At 49.9% G+C, this 25,244-nt stretch overlaps 1 protein-coding gene across 24 annotated transcripts in view; it reads right to left on the reverse strand.

Moving 5' to 3' along the window:
* PUM1 (pumilio RNA binding family member 1) overlaps positions 1–25,244 on the reverse strand; it is an 897,051-nt gene that overhangs the window by 332,074 nt on the left and 539,733 nt on the right. For all 24 annotated transcript variants that reach the window (XM_085645644.1, XM_085645641.1, XM_085645638.1 and 21 more), the window contains one exon: positions 5,519–5,815. In XM_085645644.1, the coding sequence (XP_085501770.1) occupies positions 5,519–5,815 (297 nt within the window). The remainder of the gene's footprint in view (positions 1–5,518; positions 5,816–25,244) is intronic.

Here is a 25,244-nt window from a genome sequence, read left to right on the forward strand (position 1 = left end):
TTGCAAGCACTCACCCCCAGTCAACTGATCTGGGTTTAATCCATCACCATTCTTTAGCCCACTCTGCCACCCCAGTTCAGACATGGCCATATGCAAATCAGTCTGACCCTGTGCCTCATGGGAACAGTCCAGCCCGAACTGCCAAGCCATGTCTTTCCTGGACCGGAAACAAGCTTCCTAGGACCGGTTTCTGGCATTTCAGCCGTCTTCAGCCAGGCTTGCTTGAATCCAGTGGCAAAGTGAGCAAGGGACTCACGTCTGAGCATACCCTGCCAACTTATGGCGAACAAAGCAAAAACCAAAGGAAATGATGGACGGAGTGTTGAACTACATTTAACACCAGAAGAAATTAGATTAGGATCATTACCCAGTACTGATCATGAATATCAAACTAACTGGATACGCAACAAGCCTCTTTTTGCTGTCAAAAGAGGTGGGAACATTAAAGATTCTGTTGTCAAATCCTACCTTCAACCAGCCCCCACACCCGATTTAAGGTCCCTTTTGCTGTTGCCACCCCTAGTGGACCATTTTAAATGCGGCAACTGCAAAGCCTGTGCCCTTATGGCAGAGAGAAAAGACTTCACGTATTCCAACCACAATACATGCTTGCGCACCACACGAATTGTAATTCGTTAGATGTTATCTATGCAATTGCCTGCCCGTGTGGCAAACTATATGTGGCCAGACAAGACCGAAAATAAAGGTGAGAATACCGCAACACTGCTCAAGGGTCCGCTGTAAAACACCAGGAGCCCTACTGGTGGACCATTTTCTACAATATAATCACACCACGGACAGTTTGAAGTGGTGAGTCCTGGAGAGGGTGGTACGTAACCCAAGAGGTGGTGACCTGTTGGCCACCCTGGCTTTAAGGGAGTATAAATGGACACACTTGTTAGATACAGTAAACAATGGGCTGAATGAGTCAGAGGAGATTGAGACAAGCCTCCCTCCTCAGTACTGGCTAAATACTTCTGCATTACATGTTCTCTTCATGAATGTAGTCCATACTCTTGATGTAGTGCAAGACTATTTCTGACATCATTCCTTATGCCTGTATGTTGAATAACTAATCGCCCAGGTCAATTTAGAATCCATATATCTGACTTATAAGCTATGTCAGACCTCATTGTGTGAGTGTATACTTCTATATTGATTGTTAAGCTGTCTATGACAATTGTGTAACCGGTCCTGTATAACGTACAAGTATAGAGGATGTAGATTTATACCACCCTGTTTACTATCATTATTACTGTTTATCTGTTACATTGCATGTTATATTATCAAGACCTATTTTGCATGCATACATTTAATTAATGTGATAGCGTCACTGTGGCCTTCACAGGATAAGGTTACTTTATAATGCTTTTTCCCCTGAGCCTGTAGGCCACATACTAACAAATGTAGCCCAGACGACTGGTAAACGATTAGATTAGCCACTTTTGTAAACAACTTAAAAGCCACCAGTTTTTCTGCCTTAGACAGCTTTCGTATCATATTTGCAGAAACAGTGTTCACAAGGAACTCATTTTTATGAAAAATAATACATTCTAGCAGCTATTAATCTATCCTGCTTAAATCAATTAAAACAACCAATCTACAATAGAGCCTTTCATTAAATAAGGCAAACAAATAAGTGATTTTTGTCAAAAGGCCCACAGAACAGAGATTTTTTTTGTTAACCTTACCTTTGCCAAACAGATTTAAATATGCAAAAAGCATACAAGATCTATTATCTGTGTATATACACTTTATACATATATCACATTTGAAAGAAAATTGTGCACCTCGGTGTAATGACGATAACCAAGTCAGTGAAGTATAAATAGTGGTACAACGAAAATATAGTGGCAGTTATTGGTAAATCAAAGAGGAGATGATACAACCTATTTTTCATGGTCAACTATGTTTAGTTCAAGGCTCTCCCTTTTTAAAAAAGTCTACGACGTTTTGACTCTCGTGTTACGGGGTCTCTTCAGGCCAAAATTGCTCGGGACGAGCACCAGAATGGCTACCTAAGGTGTAGAATCACTTTTAAATCTTCTGAGTGTTCTTGTAGTCAGTAGGTAGAAGAATGACCCTTTATATCGAAGCCACGGCCAGGCTTCCATAGATATTCATGGTACAGTGAGGACCCAATTCGGTAGTGAGTGAGAAGGTGGACAGTAGAAGGTCGTGCTTCTTGGGCACTTAAGGCCCGTTAGTAGGCACAGCTGAAACAAACCGGATCGTTTTACTCCGTGGTCACTAAGATGATGACACAGAATTTCCAGACTGTAATACAGTAAAAGTGAAGGCAGTAGAGTGTACCTCTAGAACTAAAGGAACTCACCTCTCTCGTCCGTAGTCTTTGAAGGTAGCAGTGCTGCTACAATGAATTTTCAAGACTCGCGGTGAAGAATACTACCGGTATGCATCTGGGAACTAATCCACAGTGCAGAGAAGCGAATGCTGCTGCCGCAAGCCGCGATTGGAAGACATCTTTCGGTGAGGTTCAGGAACAGAGCATTTTGACCGTAACTATGACAACGGATTCCCCGCATCAGGTTAGCTGTGGCTCCAACATACACGCCCGTGTTTTCACAGACGGTCTGGGCAGCATGCACATTGCGCACGAGACAGTATAAAGCCTTTCAGTCTCCGGCCGCACAAAGGATAATTGGGTCTCTGTGAAGTAAGACGTGACTGAAGCGCGCTCTTCATCTAACTTTTATGGTAAGAATGCCCACACAATGTCTTCTTAGAGACTTAATTGTAACTTTGACTTTAATCAACTCCAATTGATTTGGGACTAATGCTCTTTTTTTAAATTTCAATAGAGAATCCTAACTGGATCTCATGGGTGTTGGATTTCTTACCAAACCCCATACGCATGGGCTACAAGGCACCCTCTCTTTGATCCAATTCTGGACAACCAACCTGGTGCCCGGGTAAGACCTTACTAGGGTCTCCTTCCCTTTAAATACGCAATTAATATTAATAATTATTTGAATAGGATTCTTACTTTTTTTTTTTTTTTTAACTTGGGTAACTGATCATAGAGCCCCCATTCCGGAGAGGCCATACTTCTGATTCACACTTGATTCGAACCAGATGGCATTTACTTAAGGTGAGATGTTTAACGGGCCTCATTCTCATACAACTAGGCACATTTATAGATCACTCATCGCATTGACACCTATAATTCTTTGCCACACAGGCCATCTTTTCATATTCTTTCGCCCTGATGAAGACCCATGGTGATGCTAGATATGAGCAGGATATAATAGGGTCGAAACTTCGACGATCATTACTAGTGCTTCTTATTGCGATCAAGCATACCTCACATCCTAGCAATAAGGACATAAGCTTGAATCTCTTTGAACAAACTTCTGGACACCGTCATTTAATTTTTTGTCTTGTACTGTTGTGTAACATGTAATGTCTTGTGGATTTAAATGTTTATATTTGTGACACTCTGCACCCATTGTGTATTTTGTACCCTTTGCTGCTTGTTCACTCGTATATATGAAACCAAAGGCCCTTTGGGCTAGTGTAAGCACTCATGGAATATGAATGTTAATATACCTCAAGATTCTTTAACGGTTTCTGGTGTCAATGACTCGTTACATACATATATTTGTAAAAATGTATTTTTGTAGAAGATGTGTTAAAGAGGTGGCAAGTCCAAATTAAGTAAAGGAACTAAGTACATTGGAATCAAATACTCTACAGAACCAATTGTTTTTCATACCAATTGACTTCCCAGGTTCTGCGGGATACTGGGTCACCCCATTTATTTTAACGGTGTTAGGGGACATGGCACACAGGGATGTGTCTCATGTCATGTTTTCACTTTTGTCTACACCAAAACATGCAGCCTGCGATGGCAGCCCTGCATGAGTTTGGTGAGGGGGTCCCTTAGGGTGACATAATTCATGCTGCAGCTCTTGGGGGTCCCTCTTTAGTATCCCCAGGCCTGGGGTACCATTTACTAGGGACTTTGAGAGTGCTAAAGGTATTGCCAATTCGGGAAACAATTGTACAGTTTTAGGGAAAGAACACTGGTACTGGGGACCTGGGTGGCAGGAACCCAGTACACTTGAAAGTTGCATCAAATACCAGGCAAAAAGGGTGGGGAGATGTGCAACAAAGACCTAGTTTTCTACAGTAACGTTCTACGGTTATACAACAGGAAGGTCTTGTGCCACCCAGTCCCAAAGGCTGTGCTTAATTTGAGCCAGTGGTTTCCGGTGCTCAGCACCGGCACTTAATTGTCAACACTGGAATTGATGTCAGTCTGCCACATGATGGCACTGTTTATCTAATTTAGGGAGGATTACACCACCAGTTGTTTACTAACTCAATATACATAAAAAATTACTACAACCTGCCGCCAAAGTCATTCTTATAGTTTTTGGGGCCTGGAATAGTCTGAATTGTCACACTTGCAGGAGTGTGATGGTTAGTCATTGTGGTTTTAATGTCACTGGCGGCGATGGTAGGGACAATGGGTGGTACAAGCTGCAGTGGCTTCCTGAGGAGGCCCCCATCACTTACCTTTTTGCACATTAAGCACTGCCATAAGGACGTGGATGCAATGACCCAAATGGCAGGAGGCATTGGTCAATCACAGGGCCAAACTGGCTGAGGAGAAAATGGGTTTTCTGAATGTCTCCACTTGCTTTGATTCTCTGTCTGGGTGGGGGGGGTTGCCTCGGTTGGTTCGGCTTGTGGAGACCTGCACCACAAGGTTCTGGAGGGGGGTGGTGCAACAAAAAAAAAAAAACAGGTAGTCTGGAGATTTGCTGTAAATGGGGGTGGTGAGGTGGGCAGTGCAAGGCTTGGCCCAAAGACCGAGGAGGTTATCCATCAGGGACTCACTGAAAGAGAGAAGGGGCTCAGAAGCAGTGTAGCCGAGCTGTAGAACCTCAGTCAGAACGTTGGTTTTCACATCCATGGTGGGAAGGTCAAGGACTTCCACTACCCGAGGCATAACCATAGTGTAGGAGGCACATTCTTTTTTTTGGCAGGGTCAGGAGGAGATAAAACAGAGCTGGGCAGGACCGAGTCAGAGGGTCCAACACAGAACTGGTGCCCTTATAGGCCTGCACTTCAATTCTGGAGGATAATAGCATCAGTGCACAGCTGCAAGGTGTCACATTCTGGAGCACAGAGGTACTGTATACAAAGTTTCCAGATCTAGTCTGATGCCCGTGAAATATTCTTATGGTGATGGAGCTACAGCTAGAAATCTCCATCAGAAAGAAAAGATTCATGTTGCAGAAATAAGCAAATATCACAAGCTGAACCAGTTACATCTAGCAAAAAAAAAATAACAAAGCTATGGCCCTAACAATATTCGGGCATAAATAAAACATATCAATTAAAACAAAGTATTGTACATCACAAATATTGACAAGCTCATCATTTCAAAAATTAATGCTCAAAATAAATAAATCCATTGAAATCTTGATGGATAGTTTCTTACATAATGCAGAACAAGCATTGTTAGATATTTCCACACGGTTTATACCTGCAGTTCCAAATCCACCAAGTGCTGATCCTAACGTGGCTCCCAATGAACTGCTACTGCCAAACCCCAGCGAGGTGTTTCCTGGCTGAGCAGAACCCTGCGAAAAAAGCGAGCTGCCTTGTGAATTGCTGCTCAAAGAGTTGGTGCCGTAAAACGAACTGGACGACAGGTTGTTATTAGGCTGCTGTTGAGGCTGCTGTTGTGGTTGCTGATTTCCCAGCTGTCGAAAAGGTCCATTTGTAGTTCCTGTCATGCCACCCCCTCCACCATTAGCTGAAGCTGCAGCTGCTGCCACGGCTAAATGGAAAGAAAAGAGGACAAAAACATTAAACAGATAAATTCTAGTTGTAACTAGCATAGCCAGTAATAGGTTTCCTCTGTACTTGTCAGATAGAAAAAGTCATGTTACATATTAGCTTACATCGACCAGCAAAGAATCATAAGTAAAATGACACTCCCATACAGTTTTATAACTGTTATATTAAAGTGCTTTGTGGTCATTCGCTGCTATTAGTATGTCTGGCAAAACTAGAGTTTCGGTAACTTGGCATCCCGGATTCGAGCAAAATGTCACAGAATGGGGTCTGATTGCTTGTTTTTGAGTTGTATAATTACTGGGGTGGGTATGGATGATTTTCATGTGTTTACGGTGAAGAGTAGTGGTGGGGGAGAGGGTATATATATATATATATATATATATATATATATATATATATATATATATATATATATATACACACTATTCAACCTTTGAAATGACTCTACGAATATGAAGCATTGTATGAGCTTACTAATAACTGACATGACAATTAGGTGATTTTATAAAAGGCTTTTTAGCGATAAAAATTGTAAAACCTAAAGGTCTGTCTTTTAAATTACACATTGTTGTAATGTTGCAGTGTTTTACATGTCTACTTACCATGTGACCATGCAATTTCACTTTAAAAATGTATCCTCCCCGTGTAAGCGCTGTCATGTGATCAAGGCAGAGGAGCTGCCGAAACGCGTCATGGTGGAAGGTGTGCTTGCAAAATAAACCAATTAAGCACCAAGTTGGGTCCTTTCTCGCTTTGTTGCAGCAGTTTAGCATGGAGACGTAGAGCGAGCGTTTGCCGATATATATATACACATACATACATATACACACACACACACAGCACAGACAATTAAACTGCATTGTATGTGTTTTTGTTTGGATGTCATTGCTGTTTTTAGCCATAGGGATATCTAACTATACAGTATAGCGAGGTGTTCTGTAATTTTTGTTGTATTTAGCAACTAGATGTACTGCCTACAAAGGTCTACCTCATGTAGACTGTCCTGGCCTTCGAATGCATGTGTGGTGGGAGGGGCAGATCTCAAACGACAAATCAATATATTCATAACTGAAGCCGGACAAAGCCCACAAATTCATTTAACTAGACCACAACAGCTTAATTTCAGAAGGCCCAGTATTGAGATTCTTACAAGCACAAGTCAAGGGGAGTGCCAAATGACTAAACATACACAAAATGTCAAAATAGCAGTTGCAGTAACCATCTAAGATGGTGAATGTTGTCAGCAGGAGTCATGCAATCTTTAAAGGCAGGTATAGACACTATTGATCACTGCTGTCCGATGAGCAAATATTCAATTAAAAAAGCTATTAAAGTTGGCAACACAAGAATAGCAAATGATATATTACCAATACCACCAGGGGTGCAGTGAAAGTATTAAGTTTACACCTAGAGAGTTTCCCCAAAGATGGCCCGGTAATCCAAACGGTACCATGCAAGGCAGAAATGTTGACAAATGAGTGAAAAAGTGGCAAAATGGGCAAATATATGTTGGAGCCCTAATGAACAAGTTACTTACCTTCGGTAACGATGTATCTGTAAGAAACATTAGTTAGTTAGATTCCTCACCTTAGAATATCCCCAGGCGTCAGACTGGATGCGTTAGATTTTTCGTCAGCAATACCCCTTGCGCGTCGCTAGGCGTCGTCTGCGGCTCCGCGTCCGTCGTCGGCGTCGTGCGCCGGAATGACGTCGTCGGAGTACTTAGACGCCGCCCTCGCGAGCTGACGTCAGTTCTTGTACATAGCTTTCCGCGCCAGGAACGCAGAGCCATGCAAAGACCGACACTGGTGCCAAAAATAAAATCTAGGGGCCTGAAAAGGACAACCTTAACCCTAGATGTCAGTTCGCAGAACGGGGAGGATGGGTGGGTCGGTGAGGAATCTAACTAACTAATGTTTCTTACAGATACATCGTTACCGAAGGTAAGTAACTTGTTCATCTGAAAGAAACACGTTAGTTAGATTCCTCACCTTAGAATAGATACCCAAGCAATACCATCCCCGGTGGTGGGTCTGCGAACCAAGATCACACCAGAAAGTCCTGGAGGACAGAACGGCCAAAGAAGCCATCCCTCCGGACTTGGCTGTCAAGGCAATAATGCCTGGCAAACGTGTGTAACGAAGCCCACGTCGCCGCCTGACAGATGTCCTGCAAAGGGACTCCCCGTCCCAAAGCAGTAGTAGCCGCTGTGGCCTGAGTAGAATGGGCGCGCAGCCCAACAGGAGGGTCCTTTTTTGCCAAAGAATAGCAAATTTTGATACACAAAACGACCCACCGAGAGATGGTCCGTTTGTGCACAGCTTTCCCCTTCTTAGCGCCCACGTACCCAACAAAAAGCTGGTCGTCCACCCGGAACTGTTTCGTGCGGTCCAGATAAAAGGAGAGCGCACGTTTTGGGTCCAGACGGTGGAGCCTCTCTTCCTCTTTGGAAGGATGCGGAGGCGGAAAGAAGGTGGGCAAGGTGACAGACTGCCCAAGATGAAATGGAGTCACCACTTTCGGAAGAAAGGAAGGACGAGGCCGAAGGACAACCTTGTCCGGATGAACAGAGAGAAAAGGAGGCTTTGAAGATAAAGCCTGGAGCTCACTCACCCGTCTAGCCGAGGTGATGGCTACCAGAAAAGCAGTCTTAAGAGTCAGAAGACGAAGAGGACAATTGTGAAGAGGCTCGAAGGGAGCGCACATCAGGAATGTCAAGACCAGATTCAAGTCCCACTGAGGCATTACAAAAGGGACAGGAGGGAACGTGTGAGTAATGCCTTTTAGAAAGCGTGTAACCACAGGGGACTTGAAAAGAGAAGGCTGATCAGGAAGCCGCAAGAAGGCGGAGATGGCAGCAAGATAACCTTTCAGGGTGCCCAGGGCAGAGCCCTGCCGGGCCAGAGAAAGAAGAAAGAGGAGAACCTCAGAAAGAGGGGCGGAAAGGGGATCCACAGCCTTTGCTGTGCACCATGCCACAAATTTGTTCCACCGGCAGGCGTATACCGTCTTTGTGGAGGGACGCCTGGCTGCCAGAATGATATCACAGACTTCAGGAGGCAAGTCAAATGGCATCAACTGCCGCCGCTCAATCTCCACGCATGGAGGTGGAGGCTGGACAGGTTCGGGTGGAGGACCGTCCCCTGCTGCTGCGACAGAAGATCCTCCCGAAGGGGCAGACGTATCGGGGGATCGGTCAACATACTGAGTAGCTCGGGATACCAGTATCTTCGTGCCCAATCCGGAGCCACCAAGATGACTTGGGCCCGGTCGTGCCTGATCTTCTTCAGCACTCTGGGCAGAAGTGGTATAGGCGGAAAGGCGTACAACAGACCGCAACTCCACTCGTGACGAAAAGCGTCGCCGAGCGAGTGCCGCATTGGAAATTCCAGCGCGCAGAACTGCTGACATTGCGCGTTCTCTTCGGTGGCGAATAGATCTAACCAAGGCTCTCCCCACTGCTGAAAGAGACCTTGCGCCACTTCGGAGTTCAGACGCCATTCGTGATCCATCATGCACCGGCGGCTGAGTTCGTCCGCTCTGGCGTTCAGAGAGCCCGCCAGATGTTGAACCACTAGGGTGACGCCCTGGTGTTCCAGCCACGTCCAGAGGCGCAGAGCCTCCTGACAAAGGGTCCACGACCCCACCCCGCCCTGTTTGTTGCAATACCACATGGCGGTGGTGTTGTCCGTGAACACCTGCACGACACTGCCCCTGACAGAGGGAAGGAAGGCTTTCAGTGCAAGTCGGATCGCTCTCAACTCCAACAGGTTGATGTGGAGACGAGACTCCGCCGGAGACCAGAGGCCTCTGATCTCCGCCTCTCCCATATGGCCACCCCAGCCCAGGAGGGACGCATCCGTCACTACGACATGCTCCGGTTGGGGAAGGGAGAGGCTCCTGCCCATGACCCAATCGCGGTCCGTGAGCCACCACTGCAACTGTTGTGCAGTGCCCTCCGAGATCAAGACATGGTCGGACAGGTTGCCGTGATGCTGGGCCCACTGAAACTTCAGGTCCCACTGCAGAGCCCGCATGCGCCGCCTGGCGTGATGCACTAGTAGGATGCAGGAGGCCATCAGCCCCAGAAGCCGCAACACTAGCCTGACCGAAACCCAGGATAGAGGCCGAAAGATGGGAATCAGGGCCTGTATATCCCGGACCCGCTGTTCCGGTGGATAGACCCGGAACTGCGCCGAATCGAGAACTGCTCCGATGAAGAGGAGCTTCTGAGAGGGACTCAGGTGTGACTTCGGCACGTTGATGGAAAATCCCAGCAAATGCAGGAGATCCGCCGTAGTCTGGAGGTGGGAGACGACTGCCTGGGGCGAGCCCGCCTTCAACAACCAGTGGTCGAGATAGGGGAAGACTGGAACCCCTGATCTGCGCAGATGAGCTGCGACCACCGCCATCACTTTCGTGAACACCCGAGGGGCACTGGTGAGGCCGAAGGGGAGCACGGTAAACTGAAAATGCTCTTGGCCCACCGTGAACCGCAGGTAACGCCGGTGGGCCGGCAGGACGGGGATATGGAAGTATGCGTCCTGCAAGTCCAACGCTACCATCCAGTCTCCGGGGTCTAGGGCAGCTAGAACCTGAGCCAAGGTTAACATCTTGAACCTTTCCTTTCGGAGGAAGGCATTGACGTTCCGGAGGTCCAAGATGGGGCGTAGGCCCCCTTTGCCCTTCTTGGAAACCAGAAAGTAGTGGGAATAACAACCACGACCTACTTCTGGACTCGGAACGCGCTCGACGGCCCCCTTGGCCAAGAGGGCCGAAACTTCCTCGCGGAGAAGATTCAAATGATCCCCCGAGATACGGTGGTGCTGCGGTGGCATGGCTTGAGGGGTCGTCTCGAAGGGGAGGGAGTAGCCCCTTCGGACGATTTGCAGCACCCACCTGTCCGATGTAATGGACCGCCAGTGGAGCAGGTGATGGCGAACTCTGCCGCCCACTGGCGTGGAATGGGCCTGAAAGCTCGGACTAGGAAGGCTTTGAGGCGGATGCTGCCGGGGTGGATGTGGGCTGACCACGTCGTCCTCCAGATCCGCCACGGCGGAAACCACGTCCGCGACCGCGCGCAGGTTGGTTCTGCGGCTGGTGGCTTGGCGGACGTGAGGAGGCGCCCCTTCCTTGGCCACGAAAGGGGCGAAAAGCGGAGGTGTGCGCCCGCGGAGCCGAGAGGCCCAAGGACTTGGCCGTAGCCCGGGAGTCCTTAAAGCGGTTCAGCGCACTGTCCGCCTTCTCACCAAACAGGCGAGTGCCATCAAAGGGCATGTCCATGAGGGTGTTCTGGACATCCCCGGAAAATGACGTGGACCGCATCCAGGCGTGGCGGCGGAGCGCCACCGTGGTGGAAAGCGCCCGACCCAGCGAGTCCGTGGTGTCAAGCCCACATCGTATGGCGTGCCGCGCTGCATCCCTCCCATCGGCCAAAGCCTGGGTAAGACGTGTCCGGACCTCCTCCGGACACAGGGGCAGCACGTCCTCCACCGTATCCCACAGAGAATGGGAATAACGGTCCAAGAGACAGGCGGTGTTCAAAGACCGCAGGCTCAAACTAAGGGACGAGAACAGTTTCTTGCCAAACTGCTCGAGTCTCTTGGAATCCCGGTCCGGCGGAGCGGTCGGGAAGGAGGATTGGGAGGTAGAGGCCTGGATAACCAGACTCTCGGGGGTGGGGTGTTGGGACAGGAAACTGGGGTCGCCCGGAGCAGGGCGGTGGCGCCTGGCAACGTTCCTATCCACAGGAGGAACTGTGGAGGGCTTGGACCAGGTGCCCTGCAGAACGTCAGTGAGGGCCTCATTGAACGGCAGCAGAGGCTCAGTGGAGCTTGCTGCGGTTTGAAGCACCTCAGTGAGGATGTTAGTCCTCACAGCCACGGCAGGCAGCTCGAGCCCAAGGGCTGCAGCCGCCTTGCGCAGCACCACAGAAAATGCTGCACCCTCCTCCGAAGCCACAGTCGGAGGAGAAGTGAATCCAGTGTCTGGCGAGGTATCCAGACCACTGGCCTCCCCCAGTTCATCTGCCCAGTCCTGTGAAAGCTGCGACTGAACAGCCATAGGGTCCTCGAACCCCTCCCAGTCGCCCCCGTCTTCCGATTCCTGATAAACAGGAGAAATGATCGGAGCCGGACTGTAGAGATGATAGGTCTCAAGCGGCGCCGGACGCGGCGTCGGTCGACGCCGTTGCGGCGCCGGGTCCGGAATAGGGCTAAACTGGGGTTGGACGCCGTCCGGAGTCGGCACCGAAGGCGTCGGCGGCACCGGGGGTGTAGGCGTCTGCGCCGGCGGCGGCGTCGGTGGTTCATTCGCCGGCGCCGGTGGAGGAGTGGTTAGGTCAACCGGCGTCGACGGGGGCCCAGGCATGGGCCCCGCGGGGACCTGCGGCGTCGAGACCGGAGTCGTCGACGGCGCCAGGGCCGAAGCCGCCGGCAGGCAAGGTCGCCCAGTCGAGTCCGCGGGGCCCAAAGGCGCGCCAGCGGGAGTCGACGGCGGGGCCAGGCTCCTCATGGCCGAGAGGAAGGCACTGACCTCCGCCGGCGTCGCGTTAGTCCCAGGGACCGGAGGGTATGGGGACGGGCGCGGCGCCTGCGGCTCCGCCGGAGCCGCGGGGGTGGAACCACCCGGACCCTCGGCCGAGTCGCGCGACCGGCGAGGGGAGTCCGAAGAGCGTTGTCGCCTCTTGGACTTCTTAGAGCGTTTGGACTTACCCGACGACTTGGAGCCCGACGATCGATGGTGGCGTCGGCTAGGGCTCTGCGAGCGATCCTTGGACCTCCTCCTGGACCGGGATCGCGCACGACGCGGAGCCGAGTGGCGAAGCTCGAGAAGCTTGCGGGACCGCTCCCGCCGAGCCTTCAAAGTCAGGGCCTGGCAATCGGAGCACGACTCCGCGTCGTGGTCGGGGCCTAAACAGTAGAGGCACCGGCGGTGGTGATCGGTCACCGACATCAGTCGATGGCAATCCTCGCAAGCCTTGAACCCAGGCATCCTACCGGCACCAGATGTCGACAGACAAGGATCAAAAATGATCAAAAAAGATTTAGTCAAAAAAGACTAAAAGGGTAGCTCTCCCGGATCTGCGCTTACTGGCGCGGAAAAAAGAAGAACTGACGTCAGCGCGCGAGGGCGGCGTCTAAGTACTCCGACGACGTCATTCCGGCGCACGACGCCGACGACGGAGCCGCAGACGACGCGCAAGGGGTATTGCTGACGAAAAATCTTCCGGATCCAGTCTGACGCCTGGGGATATTCTAAGGTGAGGAATCTAACTAACGTGTTTCTTTCAGATACAAGCTATGCACCTTTTTAAAAACACAGATAGTACGCACTGTTGTACATTTAGCTCCACATAATCAAGACAACAATTGGAAGAACAAAGTTGGCACCCTGAGCAAAACCTACATAGCTACGTAAGGGTCGAGATGTCACTATGAGGACTTTCTAGGCAGTAAGTGACCACATTATTATTGGGAGGTGGGTGGGTGGTGGTGGAGGGCTACTTGTTCAGGCAATAGGCAGAGTGGAGATGAAACAGCAAAGCCTCGTTAACACGTAAACGGTCTTTTAAAGACCTGTGAAGTATTCGAGTGCGGGGGGGCGGGGCTGCCTTTTTAGCCCTATGGGCTTTGATCGCATGGCCATCATCATCCTCTGCATCTAGCTGTGCCTATGTCTTACACCTGGATTCTGGTCCAGAGACTGCATTATTAAGCACTACTGAAAGCCAAAATAATATGTCAAGAAGCAAGGAGTCCTTAACTAAGAAATAACCAATTCGTGAATTTGCACCATGTGCATAGGAGAAAAAGTGTGATTTTGTACTCATGGATGCAGCAGATGCCAGACATTGAACAGGCTATTGTCTTCCGTGACGCGGTGGGCATGGTCATAATCACTGTACCAGTTGGTTATGTCTAGAAGACTAGATTCCGGTCACTTCCAATCATGTGTTTTGCAAAATTAAATGAGCAGGCTTCCTTGGGGCAAACCACAGAAAACTGGTAAACATAGTGGGTGAAAGAGAGTCCACTACAGCCGGCATGAGAAGAACGGTCTCCCCCTTTCAACAACCGGTGGAGATCAGTCGGGACCAGACTCTGCTGCAAGAGCGAGTGGAGGTTGCGGAGGGTAGCCCTGCCACAATAAAATGAATATGCTACTTACCAGTATGCATCTGTTCTTGGCATGTAGGGCTGCTGACATTCATATCTGTGCATAGATCGCCGCCTAGTGTTGGGTCCGGATGTTTGCACGTTGTTGTCCGGGAAGAGTCTTCGAAGTATCACGAGATAGGTGACTCCTCCCCTGGACCACAGTGCGCATGGGCATCCTCTCCATCCTTAGATTGTTTTTCGCCATTGTGGCAGTGATGGAGTAGATACAGTAAGTGATGACCATGCTATACAGTAATTCTGAGAGCTGCAGCTGCCACAGGCGCCGGGGAGGAGGGTGGGCGATATGAATGTCAGCAGCCCTACATGCCAAGAACAGATGCATACTGGTAAGTAGCATATTCAGTTCGAGGCATGTGGGCTGCTGAATTCATATCTGTGCATAGAATACATAGCAGTACCTCCTATTAGCGGCGGCTACCCGTGCCAGCTGCAGCAGTCTGAAAAAGAGTTTTGAGAACAGCCTGTCCTACAGCTGCCTGCTGTTTTGAGCGTACATCTACACAGTAGTGTTTGGTAAATGTATGTACAGTGGACCATGTGGCTGCTCTACATATTTCCTGTAAAGGAATGTTTCCCAGGAAAGCCATGGACGCCCCTAACTTTAGTGTTGAGTGGGCTCGTGGGGGAATCGTTAATGTGCGTTTAGCTTTTTGATAGCAAATTTGAATACATTTAGCAATCCATCTGGCTATACCTGCTTTGGAAATGGCGTTGCCCTTGTGTTGAGGAGAAAAGGCAACGAAAAGTTGTTTTGTCTTCCTGAAGACCTTAGTTCTGTCTATATAGTACATGAGGGCTCTCTTTACATCTAGTGTATGGAGCATTCTCTCTGCGACATTTTGTGGATTTTGAAAGAAAACAGGCAGTTCAATAGTTTGATTTATGTGGAACTGCGATATCACCTTGGGCATGAATTTGGGATTGGTACGTGCATGAACCTGTATGAATGGCTCTTGAATGGTTAGTGCCTGGATTTCACTAACTCTTCTTAATGAAGTGATTGCCACTAGGAAAGCTACTTTCCAGGTGAGGAATTGAATCTCATATGAATGGAGAGGTTCGAAGGGTGGACCCATCAGTCTGGTGAGGACCAAATTGAGGTTCCACACCGGTGCTGGTGGGTGTCTTGGGGGAATTACTCGTTTGAGTCCCTCCAAGAAGGCTTTGATGGGAGGCACTATGAATAAAGAGAGGTGCTGCATGTTTTGGAGATAGGCTGCTATTTCGGTTAAATGGATCCGTATTGAGGTGTATGCCAGATTGCATCGGTATAGGTGTAAGAGGTAACAGATGATGTTTTGAATGGATGCGTCCAACGGGTTAATGTCATTGTTGTTACAATAAATGACAAACCTCTTCCATTTAGCCGCATAGCAAGCTCTGGTAGTGGGTCTTCTGGCCTCCTTGATGATATCCATACAGTCAGGTGGCAGGTTTAGGTTGCCAAACTCTAAGACTTCAGGAGCCAGATTGCCAGGTTCAGCTGTTGCGGATCTGGGTGCTGAATCTCACCATGGTTCTGCGTCAGAAGTGCGGGTTTGATCCGCAGTCTTTGATGCGGCACCACGGAAAGTTCTAGAAAGGTGGTGTACCATGGTTGGCACGTCCATGTGGGAGCAACTAGGATGAGTGTCAGTGAGTGTTGTCGCAGTTTGCGTGCCACTAGAGGTATTAATGGCGCTGGGGGAAAAGTGTACGCAAATCTGCCGGACCAGTTCATCCATATCGCATTGCCCTGTGGATGTGGGAACCTGGCGGCAAAGCTTTGGCATTTTGCGTTTTCGTTTGTGGCGAATAGGTCTATCTCTGGATGACCCCACTGTTGGAAGTACGGTTGGAGAACTGACGGGTGTAGCTCCCACTCGTGCATCTGGTGGCTGTGTCTGCTGAGCAGATACGCCATCTGGTTGTCCTTGCCGGGGAGGTGTTCCGCCATGAGGAATATGTTCCTCTGAATGGCCCACTTCCACATGCTCTGAGCCAGATGAGACAACTGTGGAGAGTGTGTTCCTCCCTGCTTCTGTATGTAGTACATGGCAGTCATGTCCGTCCGGATCAACACGACTTTGTTGCACAAGTGTACTTTGAATGCCTTCATGGCTAGGAAGATTGCCATCAGTTCCAGAACGTTGATGTGCATCTTCTTTTGTTGCGTTGTCCATAGTCCCTGCACTGTGTAAGTGAGTACATGAGCTCCCCAACCCTGGAGAGAGGCGTCTGCTGTCAGTATTATTTGGGGAACAGGCTCTTGGAACGGTCGGCCCTTGCAAAGGTTTTGTGGATTCCACCAATGCAGAGAGTTGTATGCCCGACCGCTCACCAACACTAGGTCTTTTAGTTGCCCGTGAGCCTGATTCCATTGACGTGCTAAGCACTCCTGAAGCGGGCGCATATGTAGTCTCGCGTGCGGGACTATGAAAATGCAGGAGGCCATCATGCCTATCAACTGCATGAACACTCGCGCAGGAAGGGAGTGTTGAGGTTTGAACTTTGAGATCAGCAGTTGCATGCTGTTGATCCTCACTAAATTTGGCTGAGCTGTGGCTGCCAGAGTGTTTATGGTCGCGCCCAGGTACTGTTGTACGTGTGCGGGTTGGAGATGTGATTTTGGGTAATTTAGTGAGAATCCCAGACTGTGAAGAAGGTGAATGGTGAGGGACATGTGGCTGGCACATTGCTGGGCTGACTTTGCCTGAACAAGCCAGTCGTCCAGGTAAGGGAAGACGTGAATGTGTTGTCTTCGTAGATGTGCCGCCACTGTTGCTAGGCACTTGGTAAAGACCCTGGATGCTGTTGTTACTCCGAAGGGGAGAACTTTTAACTGGTAGTGATGCCCCTGAATAGTGAACCTGAGATATTTCCTGTGTGAAGGGTGTACGGGTATGTGGAAATACGCATCTTTTAGGTCCAGTGTTGCTAGGAAGTCTCCCTGACTGAGTAGCGGGAGAACCTGCTGTAGGGTGAGCATATGGAAATGCTCTGAGAGAATGTAGTGGTTGAGGGGTCTCGGGTCTTGTATAGGTCTGAGCGACCCGTCCTTTTTTGGGATTAAGAAGTACAGAGAGTACACCCCTGTCCCCTGCTGGTTGACGGGCACGACCTCTATTGCACCTTTTTGCAGCATGCTTAGCACTTCCTGCTGCAATAACGCCAAGTGCTATACGGACATAGGACGGTGCCTTGGCGGTATGTTGGGTGGAGTGGAGGTTAATTGGAGACAGTAACCGTGCTGGATAATGTCCCTGACCCACCTGTCTGTGGTGATGGTTTTCCACGTGGACAGGAACCGCTGGAGTCTCCCCCCGACAGGTGTTATGTGGTCGGGGGGAAGGGAGAGGGCGTCACTGTGTTTTTGGGCGAGGACCTGGTGTTGCCGTAACCACGTCCTCTGCCCTTGGTGCTGGAGCCACGATATCCACCTCTGTTGGTTTTATCGTAGGTACTCTGTGTGCCCCCTTTAGTGTATTGCTGCTGTGACCCCTGGCCTCTAGCTGCTCCTCTATTCCCGGGGCGACGAAAGGAGCCACTACGAAACTGCTGCGTCTGCAGAGCCCCCATTGATTTCGCAGTGTCAGTGTCTTTCTTAATTTTCTCGAGGGTAGTGTCAACTTCAGGGCCGAATAAGTAGTCGGGGTTGACGGGTTGATTTAAGATGTTGTTCTGAATCTCCGGCTTGAAGCCTGAGATTCTCAACCATGCGTGTCGTCTCAACATGACGCTTGTGTTGATTGCCCTTGCCGCTGTGTCGGCAGCATCCAGGGCGCACTTGATGGGTGAGAAGTTGTCCCTCTCTGATGAGGAGCTCCGCTGCCTCTTTGTATTCATCTGGCAAATGTTGGAGTAGTGATTCTAGTGTGTCGTAGTGGGAACGATCATAACGTGCCAGGAGCGCCTGTGTGTTGGCAATGCGCCAGATGTTTGCTGCTTGCGCTGCAATCCTTTTGCCAGATGTCTCCAGCACTTTGGACTCCTTGTCTGGGGGAGGAGCATCACCTGTTGTCTGCGAATGGGCTCGTTTACGAGCGTTAGCAACTACCATGGAGTCCAAAGGTAACTGACCCCTAATGTACATAGGGTCTCCGGGTGCAGGCTTGTATTTTTTTTCAATCCTGGGGTTTAGCACCCGTGCCCTGGTTGTTTCCTTAAAAATGTCTTTTGCAGGTTTGAGAACTCCTTTCAACATGGGCAGAGTTTTGACAGTTCTTTCGGAAGAGGCGAAAGTGTCCACCAAGAAGTCTTCTTCGACAATGTCAGAATGGAGTTCTACTCCATGATTGGCAGCAGCCCGTTCTATGAGGGCATTGAAGGCAGCAGTGTCCTCTGTGGGAGATGTCTTTGTGCTGTAAAGCTGCGTGTCATGGGTATCTGGCGCGGTACCCTGGTCTGTAGGGTCATCCCATGCCTGATCTGGGTCTTGCAGATGCTCATCAGGATCGACATTCCCAGGGTAGATGGTATCTCCCATATAGTCCTCTACTGCGTCGGTCTCTGAAGGCGTAGGAGAAAAGGACTTGGGAGCCTGATAGGAGGGTTGTAAGCGTTCATGAAGAACTGGTTCCGACCCCGCTGGCAATTTGCGCTTCAGAGGTATTCTGTAGGAGTCCAATCCCCTCTCGGGCTTGATTTTCCGCTTGCGGAGCATCAGTTTACCAGTGTTGGCGTCGATGAATTGTGGCTGTGAAGGCTCAGAATCTGTGTGTCCAGTAGACGGGGACTGTGTCTGGCGGACACGTGTTCGGATCTCGAACATCTTCGGCGCCGTGGACGGCGGCAATCCAAAAGTGATGTTGGTCGGCGCAGAGGGTGCTTTTGGAGCCTTGTGCGTGTCGGGGCCCGACGTGGATCGGAGGGCTGCCCGTTCCCTGATGCGTTGCAACGATGCCGCGACTTGTTGCGCGGAGAACGCAGAAGGCTCTTTGGAGCCGGTCAGCACCTTGGAGGTAGGCGTCGACTGCTTTGGAGCCATGGGGCCATCGATCCGAAGAGAGGTATCGACGGTCGTTGGAGTCGACGACTTGGCGTGTTCCGCTGTCTTCGACGTCGACGCAGATGGGGCGGCCACTTTGACTTTGGTGGTCGGGGCCGACGGCTTCGGTGCCAGAGGACGAGGCGCTTTGGGGGGACCGAGGGCCTTTTTCTTCGGGTCGGCACCGATATCCGCTGCAGTGAGTTCGGCGCCGAAATCCCCTTTACTGCGTTCGGGGCTGACGGCCTTTGCTGGCGTTGAAGGAGTGGAGGGCTTCGAGGCCTTCGAACCGATTAGAGCCAGTTTCACTTTTGGTTTCGGTGGAACTGGTGCGACGATTGGTTTCGGTTTCACTGAAGGGAACCCAGTCGTTTTCGTTAATAATGGCTTGTGCGGGATGTTCGAGGCCGGGCCTGAAGGTGGGGCCGAAGAACTTTGAGATTGATCTCGGGTAAGGCCCGGAGGCGATCCCTCGACCTGAGCCTTATGATGACGCACTTTGTCGGCCTCCGTATCGACGGGTGGGCCTGGCTCCTCGCTAGAGTTATCTTCTTCAGCCCCAAAGGCCTCATCGTAGTCTCCTACCTCGTCGATGACTTCTTCCCTTTGAAAAAGCACCTCATCGTCGTCTTCCGATCAGGAATCGTGTTCGGAAGCGGGGCTGGAGTCTACTTCTTCCACGCTCTCGGCGTCCTCGTCTTCGGTGCTGAAGATGTTGGCCGGGGCAGGCGCCGATTGCTGCGCTTCTAATCTCGCCGCCCGTCGATTCCGGAGAGTCTTCTTCGATCGGAATCGGGCACAGGCCATACATTTCGACTCATCGTGATCCGGTGAGAGACATTTGTTGCATACCGGGTGGACGTCGATGTGTGGGTATTTTGCGTGGCATAAAGGACACCGTTTGAATGGAGTCCTCGATTCCATCGTCGATGGAAGTTCGATGTTCGGATCAAACGGATCCGAAAGGCTGGAAGAAGGTTCTAAAGTAGTAAAGAAACTAGTCGACACCGAACGGGAACAGTACCGACGAAAACTAAAGGCCTTTTGGCCTTAAACTGAATTTTCCTAACTTGAGCTAAGATAAGCACATCCGAACCCAATGGCGGAAAAAAACAACCTAAGGATGGAGAGGATGCCCATGCGCACTGTGGTCCAGGGGAGGAGTCACCTATCTCGTGACACTTCGAAGACTCTTCCAGGACAACAACGTGCAAACATCCGGACCCAACACTAGGCGGCGATCTATGCACAGATATGAATTCAGCAGCTCACATGCCTCGAACTCAGGATAGTGGGATTACCCAAATGCATTGAGGGCCCATCAGCAGAACTGTTTCTGGAGGACTGGCGGCAGAAGGAAGAGCCCATAACGTCCAGGCTTATCTGTCGCCCCCACCCACCTCCACTGCAGATGGCGGCAAAGCTGTTCAACTACCAGGACGGTATCCTGCAGCAGGCGCACATTCGTGGCCCATGGGATCTTGAGGGGGCACAAGATGCATCTTCTTCTGGACTATACTGCACGGGGATAGAGACAGCGGTTTGGCTTCTCAGGGCCTAAACATATGTTGAAAACAGTGGGCACGATATATGGATTGACTTACCCAACAAATCTCCATGTCACAGTTAATAACAAGACGTTCAACAGCCCAGAGGAAGTTGGGAATTGGCTGGAGCACCAGGCCCACGATGTGTCATGCTAGGAGACCTAAACAGGATACCTCCAACACTGTTCAGTTGTTTGAGATAAACACCAGACTGGATAGATTGCCTGCCCTTATACCAACTATACATAATACAGAATATTTTGGCCGCACCACCTCAGACCACAAGCCTATTCTATTAATGCTATCACTGGGCAGACAAATAACAGTGGTGCAGACTTGGTGTCTGCAGCCTGGCACAGCTGGTGAGACCTGACAGCACCCAGAGGCCTATAGGGGCAAATGATTTCTGTGTGGTAGCGGCACAGGGTGGAAATAAATAAGGTGTTCAGGAATGTAGGAAAGTGCCCCTTTTTAACATTGTCACTTTAGGAAGCTGGCTCTGTATATACTGTACCAAACTAAGGTATAGTGTGCACAGAGTCCAGTGGATCCCCAAAGACTTAGAGAGGTAATAGTAGATAACACCTTACGCTTTTGTGGTGGTGTGGGGGAGCAGTAAGGCTTTATCAGAGGGTAGTGTTAAGCATTTATTGTACACATTCAGGAAAGAAATGTCACACTCAGACCTATTGTTTGTATAAAAAATATTTATTTAGTTGTATTTTATTTTTAGAACCAAGCAGGACTTGGTACAGGTAAGTAAAATTGTACTTTCCAAAACAGGTTGTTCAGAATAATCAAGCTTGATAAAATTGACTTTTGCAGGTTTGTAAAACATTCAAAAACAGCCGATACTTGTAATTACTTTTCAGATTACTTTTTTACTCAGTATGGTATGCCTAGATATCACACTAGGACATTTCCTAGACAAAGGTAAGTACATTATATTAAAACATTAAAACACAGTTGCTAGGTATCCATATAAACACAGCTTAAAACTTAGAACTTTTTCAGAGGAAAAACAATCAATGCAATCCTATGGAAAAAAATGAGGTTATAGTTACTGGGGTTAGAACAATGGTTCCCCCAGGGTCAAGGAGGCACTCAAAGAACACAATCAGCAGCACAAGGGCGGCAGGGTGCAGAGTGCTGAGGCCCAATGCTAGCCTATTGGGCTTAGGAGCAGTCAGTTGGTGGCTATTCTTGGGCAAGCCATGGGGTTGAGGAAGCAAAGCTCCTAGGTTGAAGCTCAAGGCAAAGGGGGATCAGAGTTAGCACACAAGGTGCACCCAGAGCAGCACAGTGGCAGCAGGGTGCCGTTTTGGCGTTGGGTGCCCTGTTTTCAATGGGAGATCTCTGGTCGGAACAAACACTGCAGGTTCGGGCTGGGAGGCGACCACTGGTTGGAGAGGTTAGTTGGGATGCTTGAACATCATCAGTTGGGCCACCCAAGGCCATGGGGCGTCGGGTGCAGGGGTGTCTTTTGGCGTCCGATTTATTTACCAGCTCTGGTCGCGGTCGATCCTCCAGATAGAGGCAGCAGGCATTGTCGGGAGGCTTGAGGTAGGTCAGGGATCACAAGACCCCAGGTCAGGTTCGCTGGGGTGACCTCTTCGGGGTGTTGGGCCACTCTACCTCGGGCAATGGCAGCAGGTGCAGAGTAGTGCAGACTCGCAAATTCGGCAAGAGCCAGAGTCTGGTTCTTGAGCAAGTCCTGTGCTCACAGGAGACAGTTTTGGTAGGGAAGGCAGGGCAAATCCTACGGGTTCTGGGGGGCTGCTGGCTGCTAGACACGCCGGGATTCAGCTGGAGAAGGTAGAGGTCAGGACAGGCAGGTAAGGCTGGTGCCACGGCAGTTGGGTTCCTCTTCTTTCAGCACGGCTCTTAGGTCCTTTTTCTTCTTGCTTGTCTGAGGCAAGATTCACGGCCGCCCCTAAATACTAAATTTAGGGGCGTTTCAGGTAGGTACAGATCGGGACCAATGGGTCCCTTCTTTGGTGTGCGTACACCCCCTATTATGCCACCCTCCACTGGGAGGGGGGCATAAGACTATCAGGTTGGCTGGGTCCCCCCATCTTTAAGGTGGCATGGACAGAGCTGTGCTTCGCCTCCCCCACCTGAGGGGTGGGGTTGGGGGGCATACCTCTCCTCCTATCTTGGTTTTCCTGCCGATTCATCCTCCCAAAGTGGGGATTAGAAACTGTGGGGGCCAGTTTGCTGGGAGCAGCAAATAGCTGGGTCAGCTCACAAAGGCGGCAAGCCTTTGAAGCTTCCCCTTCATGGACCCTGCCCATCCTGGGGGAGGAGGCTTGGCACCTTTTCCCAGGATGTGTTTGGTTTCAGGACCCTGAGAGTGGGATGGTATAAGAAAGTGGCTCTGTATATACTGTTCCCAAATAGATACAATGTGCACAGAGTCCACAGTCCCCAAAGGTTTGGCAGAGGCTAAAGTTAGATATAACCTTACTCTCTAAAGTGGTAGCTTGGTCGGGCAGTAAGGCAGTATCAGAGGACAGTGTAAAGCACTTGTTGTACACACTCAGTCAGCAAATGGTCTCACACACTCAAGAACTGAACTCTAGGCCAATGGTTTGTATATAAAAATATATGGTGGTTTTATTTTAGAACCAACAATAGGTATCAACATATACTTTCTCAGAATGAGATGCTTTACTTAAATAGTTTTCAATAGGCAATAGACTTTTGAATGCAATAGTTACAGTTGTTGAAATTGGCAACACAATTCAAACACAATTATACATTGAGCTCAATGGGAGTGTCTAAGTAAATGCAATTGAATACTTTTAGGATTACTTTTCTAACTCCAGGACTGGATCCTAGATTAAGTCCTGGGACGGTTCCTGGAAACAGGTGAGTAAATACGTTTTGGTTACTGTTAAGATTTTTAAGGAATATTATTGTATTTTAAAAGTTGACACTTAGAAACTTTTTCACATAGAATCACCAATGTTATCCTATGGGAGGAAATTTACATAGCAGGTAAGTAGGGCTATCGTTGCTTTTTCTAACTCCGTGTTGGATCCAGGATCCAGCACTGGCGCATTTTCTGTAAACAGTTGAAAGAATGCGTTTCTTATACAGGCGATTTTTAGCAAATATTTGTAAGTTTCAAAAATCGACACTTAGAAGAATTTCCAAGTGAAACCAGTCAATGTTACCCTAAGGAAGAAAAGAGTTATTGGCTTTTGGGTAAGTACTCGACTGGCAGAGTTAAGGTTCTGGGCATGGACTCAGGGGTCCCCCAGGGTTAGGAAGGTACAGTTGTTACACCCTCAGCGGCACAGGGGTAGCCGGGTGCAGAGTGAGTTAGGCCCAATGTTATCCTATGGGAGGCAGGGGGCCCTTGGTTGGTGGCTTCTGGCTAGCAGGCCACACGGCTGTGGGAGCTGGGCTCCTGGTCACTTACTCAGGGCAAGTGGGGAAGTAGATTAGAGCAGAGGTTGCACTGCCAGGGAACTTTGGCGGCTGGGTGCAGGGTGCTTTTGAGCCGTCGGGTGTGAGAAAGTGCCCTCTTTCTTGCATGGTATGCCCCCACTTTTTGCTAACATGCTGAATGTACTTTGATTGAGTGTACCCTGGACTCCTGCCAATCAGGTGCCCAGGGCCTATGTTGCTTCCTTAAACACACAAACTCCCAATTGGCAAACCCTGGCCACATGTCAGCCCCTAGTAAATGGTACCCTAGGTACCCAGGGCCTTGTGACCAGGGAAGACCCCTAAGGGCTGCAGCACTCATTGTGCCACCCTTAGGGGCCCTGTACCCTTACACACACACACTGCCTTTGCAGGCTGAGTGTCTGGGTGCAGGACAAAATGAAGAGTCGACATGGCACACATCTCTGTGTGCCATGCCCAACACCCACACTGCCAAGACATATGTCAGTCACCCCTCTGGCTGGGTGCCTTATGCCATGGTGCAGGCACAGGAGCAGGAGCCCTGGGCCCCTACAGTACCCAGGTCCATTCCCGGGCACTGTAAGTGCAGTGCTGCCATTTAAGAGTACATGGTGCTGAGAGCTCGTCCAACACGAGCTCCACAGCACCATAATGGCAACACTAAAGACTGGGAAGTTTGGTATCCAACTTCTCAGCACATTAAACCCACACTGATGCCAGTGTGAGATTTAATGTACCAAGCACCCCAGAGGGCATCTTAGAGATGCCCTCCTACAACTAACCTACAATCCACGTCTGCTCTGAGGCTGCCCAGGCTGCCACACAGCAGACACGTTGCTGGACCCCTGGGTGGGAGAGCCCATGCTCTCCCGGGCCTGCAACAATGCACATCCTGGGTGATGTGATAGATCTCCTCCCCCAGGATGAGCAAAGGGAAGCTTCAAAGGCCTGCCGCCTCTAGGAGTTTCCCCAGGCCACTGCAACCCCCCACTCTGGCGGGAAGCTTGGCCGGAAACCCCATACAAGGACAGCGGATGTGCCAGCCTGCCCACCCCACCCCTCAGGTGGGGGAGGCGAGGTAAAGCACATCTCCGGGCTCTCGCCATCTTGAAGATGGGAGGCCCTACCCTATCAGGATTAGGCTACTGCCCCCCTCCCACAGGAGAGGGGCAGGATAGGGGGTGTACCCACCCCAGGACAAGGACCCATTGGTCCCTGGCTTTCACCTACCTGTAACGCCCCAAAATCTAGTATTTAGGGGCACCCTGAACCTTCCTTCCCCAGATTCCAGATTCCGAA

The sequence above is a fragment of the Triturus cristatus genome, chromosome 3_1 (assembly GCF_964204655.1).
Source record: "Triturus cristatus chromosome 3_1, aTriCri1.1, whole genome shotgun sequence".
Classification (NCBI taxonomy): domain Eukaryota; kingdom Metazoa; phylum Chordata; class Amphibia; order Caudata; family Salamandridae; genus Triturus; species Triturus cristatus.